The 6,271-nt window shown below is 38.8% G+C and overlaps 1 protein-coding gene across 3 annotated transcripts in view; it reads right to left on the bottom strand.

Annotated features, from left to right (window-relative positions):
* Nucleotides 1-3,214: 3,214 nt before the first annotated feature.
* ASB3 (ankyrin repeat and SOCS box containing 3) overlaps nucleotides 3,215-6,271 on the bottom strand; it is a 107,006-nt gene continuing 103,949 nt past the window's right edge. For all 3 annotated transcript variants that reach the window (XM_069583339.1, XM_069583340.1, XM_069583338.1), the window contains one exon: nucleotides 3,215-5,010. In XM_069583339.1, coding sequence (XP_069439440.1) covers nucleotides 4,805-5,010 — 206 coding nt within the window. In that variant the 3' untranslated portion in view covers nucleotides 3,215-4,804. The remainder of the gene's footprint in view (nucleotides 5,011-6,271) is intronic.

Below are 6,271 nucleotides of genomic sequence, written 5' to 3'. Positions count from 1 at the left end.
GATTCCAGCTTGTGCTTCATCCAGCCCAGCGTTTCCCATGATGTACTCTGCAGATAAATGAAATAAGCAAGGTGACAATATACAGCCTTCACGTACTCCTTTCCCTATCTGGAACCAGTCTGTTGTTCCATGTCCAGTTCTAACTGTTGCTTCTTGACCTGCATAGAGATTTCTCAAGAGGCAGGTCAGGTGGTCTGGTATTCCTATCTCTTTCAGAATTTTCCACAGTTTATTGTGATCAACACAATCAAAAGGCTTTGGCATAGTCAATAAAACAGAAATAGATGTTTTTCTGGAACTCTCTTGCTTTTTCCATGATCCAATAGATGTTGGCAATTTGATCTCTGGTTCCTGTTGCTTGACCTGAGCCCAAACTACGGTGGAGGTAAGGAAGATAACAGCAACTTAAAAAACTCAACATTCAGAAAACTAAGATCATGGTACCCAATCCCATCAGTTTAGTTCAGTCACTCAGTCATGTCCAACTCTTGTGACCCCATGGACTACAGCATACCAAGCCTCCCTTGTCCATCCCCAACTCCCAGAATTTACTCAAACTCATGTCCATTGAGTCGGTGATGCCATCCAACTGTCTCATCCTCGTCGTCCCCTTCTTCTCCCGCCTTCAATCATTCCTAGCATCAGGGTCTTATTTTTCAAATGAGTCAGTTGCAAAGAACACAATCAATATAATTTCAGTATTGACCATTTAGAAACGTCCATGTATAGAGTCATCTCTTGGGTTTCTGGAAAAGGGTGTTTGCTATTACCAATGTGTTCTCCTGACAAAACTCTGTTAGCCTTTGCCCTGCTTCACTTTGTACTGCAAGGCCAAACTTGCCTGTTATTCAGTTATCTCTTGACTTCCTACTTTTGCATTCTAATCCCCTTTGATGAAAAGGGCATCTTTTTTGGTTTTTAGTTCTAGAACATGTTGTAGGTCCTCACAGAACTGGCCAACTTCAGCTTCTTCAGCATTAGTGGCTGGGGCACAGACTTGGATTACTTTGATGTTGAATGGTTTGCCTTGGAAACAAACTGAGATCATTCTGTCATTCTTGAGGCTACACCCAAGTCCTGCATTTCAGGCTCTTTCGTTGACCATGAGGACTACTCCATTTCTTCTAAGGGATTCTTGCCCACAGTAGTAGATATAATGGTCATCTAAATTTTTAAACTCATCCATTTCCATCCATTTTAGTTCACTGATCCTAAGATGACGTTGTTCAATCTTGCCATTTCCTGCTTGACCATGTCTAATTTACCTTGATTCATTCCACGTTCCTTTGTGAAATTCTTCTTTACAGCACTGGACTTTACTTTCACCACCAGACAGATCCACAATTGAAAGTCGTTTCCACTTTGGCCCAGTTGCTACATTCTTTCCGGAGCTATTTGCAATTGCCCTCCACTCTTCCCCAAGAGCATACTAGCCATGTTCTGACCTGACGGGCCTTATCTTCCAGTATCACAGATCTTTTTGCCTTTTCATACTGTTCATGAGGTTCTCCAGGCAGGAATACTGGAGTGGACTGCCATTCTCTCCTCCTGTGGATCACATTTTGTCAGAATTCTTCACTATGACCCATCTATTTTGGGTGGTCCTACACAGCATGGCTCATAGCCTCACTGAGTTACAAAAGCCCCTTCGCCAAGACAAGGCTGTGATCCATGAAGGTTTCCAAGAATAAAGAGGAGCATAAAAAATGAAAGGCAAACTTTTAGACAGATTTTCTCAACTTCTTTCTATACCTCATGCTGATGGAACCAAGTCCACTGTTTCAAAAGACAGTTATTTACATTCTTATCACAGTTATTATTTATAAGTTTTTGAGGCCCAAACATAATTATAGTAGAATTTTAGAATAACCAATCAAATATACTCAGAGGTCTTAAAACTGTACCTGAGACTATACTTGAAGATCTATGAAGTATTACAATTTTCATACAGGTTTACAGATAAACTTAGGTGAGAATAGATCCAAAGTTGGATATATCAACTGATCATGTGACATATTATCAATGTCACAAGTGGTCATGGGACACGGAGGTAGGTAACTGATCTGGGATGCAGGACCACCAGAAAGCTACATATCAAGATACTTGCTACATGGCCAAAAGGGAGAGAGAAACAAAGAAATGATGTACAATGACTATTATTACACGATAACATAAATGAATCTGAAAATGCACACAAAAGTAGGAGGAACCTAAAGAGGGCATAGTGGATGATTCCAGGAAAAACAGATTGTTGGTGCTAAAACCCAGAAGAGTGGCTACCCTTCTGGCAAGAACACAGAGACTAGAAGGGCCACAGAAGGAACTTCCAGCATGCTAATAATGTTCTGTTTCTTGAACTACATGCTGATTACACAGACATTTTCATTTTGTAAAAAATATAGTCGACCCTTCAACATGTTTGAGCTGGTGCAGGTTTACTTACACACAGACTTTTTTCAACAGTAACACTACAATACTACACACTCTGCAATCCAAACTACCATACTTGATTAGATCCATAATTGGTTGAATTCAGAGATATAGACAGTGACTGTAAGTCATAACCAGATTTTCAATTCTATAGAGGGTAGGAGTCCATTAACTCCCATGTTGTTCCAGGGTCAACTATAATCAGTTTGTATACTTATGATATGTATACTTTTCTTATATGTGTTAAATGTCAATAAAACATTTACTTAAGAAAATGTGATGTCCAGATTACCATTATTATATGAAATCATCACAGAAAGATGTCCTGTGACAGGAATGTTGAGCAGGAAATGCACTTAAAGGACAACATCAAATCATGGTAGGATAAACTCTTGACAACTGTTATTAAAACCAATTTATGTCCTGCTCTGATACTATATACCACCATTAGAAAACCACTGTATGGAGTTCTTCATCAGGCTCACTGAGACTTTAAGACTACTAAAGCACCATGCTACATGTAGGGCATAGGTTCAAGTTCACACTACCTGGATGTATCATTTTGATCAGAAGTTGTCAGTGTAATTTACTTACCTTTAGATACTTCTGGACTGGATTTCTTACTGAGTCCTTGCTATTAGTCATAAAAATAATATTTATGTATTATAAAATAGCCTAAGAGAAAGATATTGCATACAGTAAGTAAAATCATTTATGCTTTAAATACTAAGGGTCTTAATGTATCTGAAATATTTTTAAGTTTTTAAGAATAAGAGCTCAATGATAAGTTATGAATAGTTGAATTTATTACATATTTAAACATAAACAAAAACACATGAAACGATTCACCCTAAAAGGTAAACATTCTATGTACACTGGACCCTAACAAAAAAACTGATTATGTTAAAAGCAGAGACTTAATAGGGTTTAAAAAAATAAAGATACAGACATTTAAAAAATACTACACAGTACACACTTTTTTAAGAATTTATTAATTATTAGAATTTCCACCTGTTTTTTCCCTATACACCCTTACTTCTGCATGTATACCCACTTCAAACTCTTATCTCCACCCCACAGGCAGCAACTGTAGCTCCAATCTAAGCTGAATTTAGTTATCCTTTTGGACCTTAATATCTCCATCATCTGGTATGCCATCATCACTGCTTTTATCAAATAGCAAAAGTCTATCAGCGATGAATTCGACTGACCCACTCCCATCTATATTAAGTCACAGAATCCAAATAGGATAGAATACTTGCCTTCCCTTGGACCCCATCTCTAGCTGTCTAACATCATAGTATGCTTTCCTAACCTTTATCTCAAGACAAATGCCCACAGCCTCTTATCATAGCTCACTTGATACAATATTCAGTCCTCTCTGACTCTAGATTCCTAGCAAACAACTGTAAAACCAATGAGGCAATATCTCATTAACCTAAGTCTCTAAGGTTTAAATTTCATGGACTATTTGATAACTTATCCAGATAGTAAAAAGGAAATATATTATAACATTAACAAAACTAGCAACCACTGCTTCATAAGATTGAAGCTACCCTCTGATCTGGAGACTGAATGGACCTGCAATGTTTCATCTGATCGTGAGCAACTCAGAAATACGTACCTTTCTTTCTTTAAAAATGATACCACAGAAATGTCTCTCCCAGTCTCCTAGTACTAAGTAAATGTGGTAAAATGCACATTTATCTCAATATTGACCTAATTTTTTTTTTCAACATGTCTTTGAATTTAAGTCTGTTCTTGCCTTTGCAGAAACAGGAATCTTTTTTTTTTTAAAGCCAAAAAGAGTATCAAAGAACTGGGGGAAAAAAAACCAGCAAAATGATTTATTTTCTATAGTCTTTAAAAAGAGAATTCTCCCCTGAGTTTACCTGTGAAAAGCCAATGAATTTCAAATGAATTAAGAGATGAGAACAGAATATAATACAGTTCTTTTATAAACATAAGAGATACTCAACTTCACTGTGTATATACTTCCAGTGAAGACTTATGCCTTTTCTTCTAAGCTCTAGCCCTAAGTAAACACAGAATCATAGGTGGAAACAGGCCATGTTTAGCACTAGAAGCAGCATTCACAGTTCATTCACAGAATAAAGCAGAAAATGGTTAGGTAAATGAATATTACAACATAAAGTGTACTGATGATAAAACTGCGATAAAGTAACTTACATGATGTTTACAACACTTTTTTTTACCAGGTAGCCTAGTTGTAAACATTTCCATTAAACCACTGCCCTCTAAAGCCTAACCAACCACACAAACAAAAATCATCTTTTGTGACAATAAAATTGTGAAGAATTTGTACTCCATGGCTCCTTATCTTGGTGGTTTTCAGAGTAAGGCAAATACTGTGTTAAGAGGGTTCACTGATTTCTCCATCTTGAATAACTGCCAGTTCTGGAACTTCATTCATCCTCAAAACCTCTGCATAGAGCAAATAATCATGTAGGATTCTGGGAAGAGGCAACTGACGGATAAAACCATCAGACTGTAGGTGTTCTAGTTTTAGACGGGACCAAATTTCCAAACGACAAAGGTGGGTCAGGGATGGAACAGAGGCTGGAGAAACAAACATAAAAAGAAAGATAAAAATGTTGAACCAGGAAGTATAACAGTCCATTAAGGTAAATGCCCTTTTCCCCCTCACCTCTGTTAGTAAAAACAAGTGGTATGTTATTTAGACTTACTTTTGAAAGATTACTTGGGCCAGGATGACCAACATAAACTCCATTTATTTATTCATTTTACAACTTTCCTGGTTCTTCTTCCTCCAATTTCTGGCCACACATTCCAAAGTCAGTACCCAGCACCATATAGCATTAATGTTCAAATCCTAAATATCTGGCAATACCAGTTGGGACTTAAGAAATGGGTGATCTAACTTTAGAAATGATAGAAAGGCACAGCAGCAAACGTTACTTCCCACTCCCTCTCGCTGCACATGGTCTCCAGACCCACCACATCAAGTGAATAAATATGTAGCTTATATTCGTTTTGCTCTTTTTATCCATGATATAGAATGAAAATTTAAAACTGACACAGAGAGAAAAGGAACCTTTACTGAAAGCCTACTAAGCCATCTGCCTACACACATTCTATTTTTATCTTCCTTTACTCTGTGAGGTACACATTATCATGCTCTCATAGAGACAAAAAAACAAGAGATTTAAGTAACTTTTCAAAGGCCAAAATTCTAATACATGGTAGATCATGATTCAAATTCAAGCACCTATGACCCCAAAACATGCATGTATATGTACACATGCTAAAACCATTGCTGCTAAAAGCTAATAACGAATTAAAAGGATAACCCACATATGCTTAATTAGCAATCATATGACAGTGGTTTTACTAAGATGAAAAGTGTTAATTAAAGAAGTTAATGTTCATGACAAGGGGTACCTCCTCACCACCGCCCTTCCTGACCTTCAATGTGGCATAGCTCCTCTAGGCCCTCCTGCGCTCCTGCAGCGACCGCTCCTTGGACATAGGTTGCTCCTCCCGGACACCGCCCCTGACCTCGGACTTGGGTAGTTCCTCTCGGCTGTTCCTGCGCTGACGCAGCCTGGCACTCTTGGCTGCTGCCCCTGACCTCGGACATGGGGTAACTCCTCTTGGCCACCACCCTTCGGGCATGGGGTCCTCCCGGCTTCTGCCCCTGACCTCGGACGTGGGGTAGCTCCTCTCGGCTGCGCTTCATGCGCCGGGCGCAGCCGCCCGTGCTTTGTGCGCCAGGCGCAGCCGGTCAGTTTTCATTCCAATCCCAAGGAAAGGCAATGCCAAACAATGCTCAAACTACCGCCACAATTGCACTCATCTC

The sequence above is a fragment of the Ovis canadensis genome, chromosome 3 (assembly GCF_042477335.2).
Source record: "Ovis canadensis isolate MfBH-ARS-UI-01 breed Bighorn chromosome 3, ARS-UI_OviCan_v2, whole genome shotgun sequence".
NCBI classification, from domain to species: Eukaryota; Metazoa; Chordata; class Mammalia; order Artiodactyla; family Bovidae; genus Ovis; species Ovis canadensis.
The sequence above is the reverse complement of the archived record's forward strand: the minus strand, read 5'-3'. Positions and strand labels throughout refer to the sequence as shown.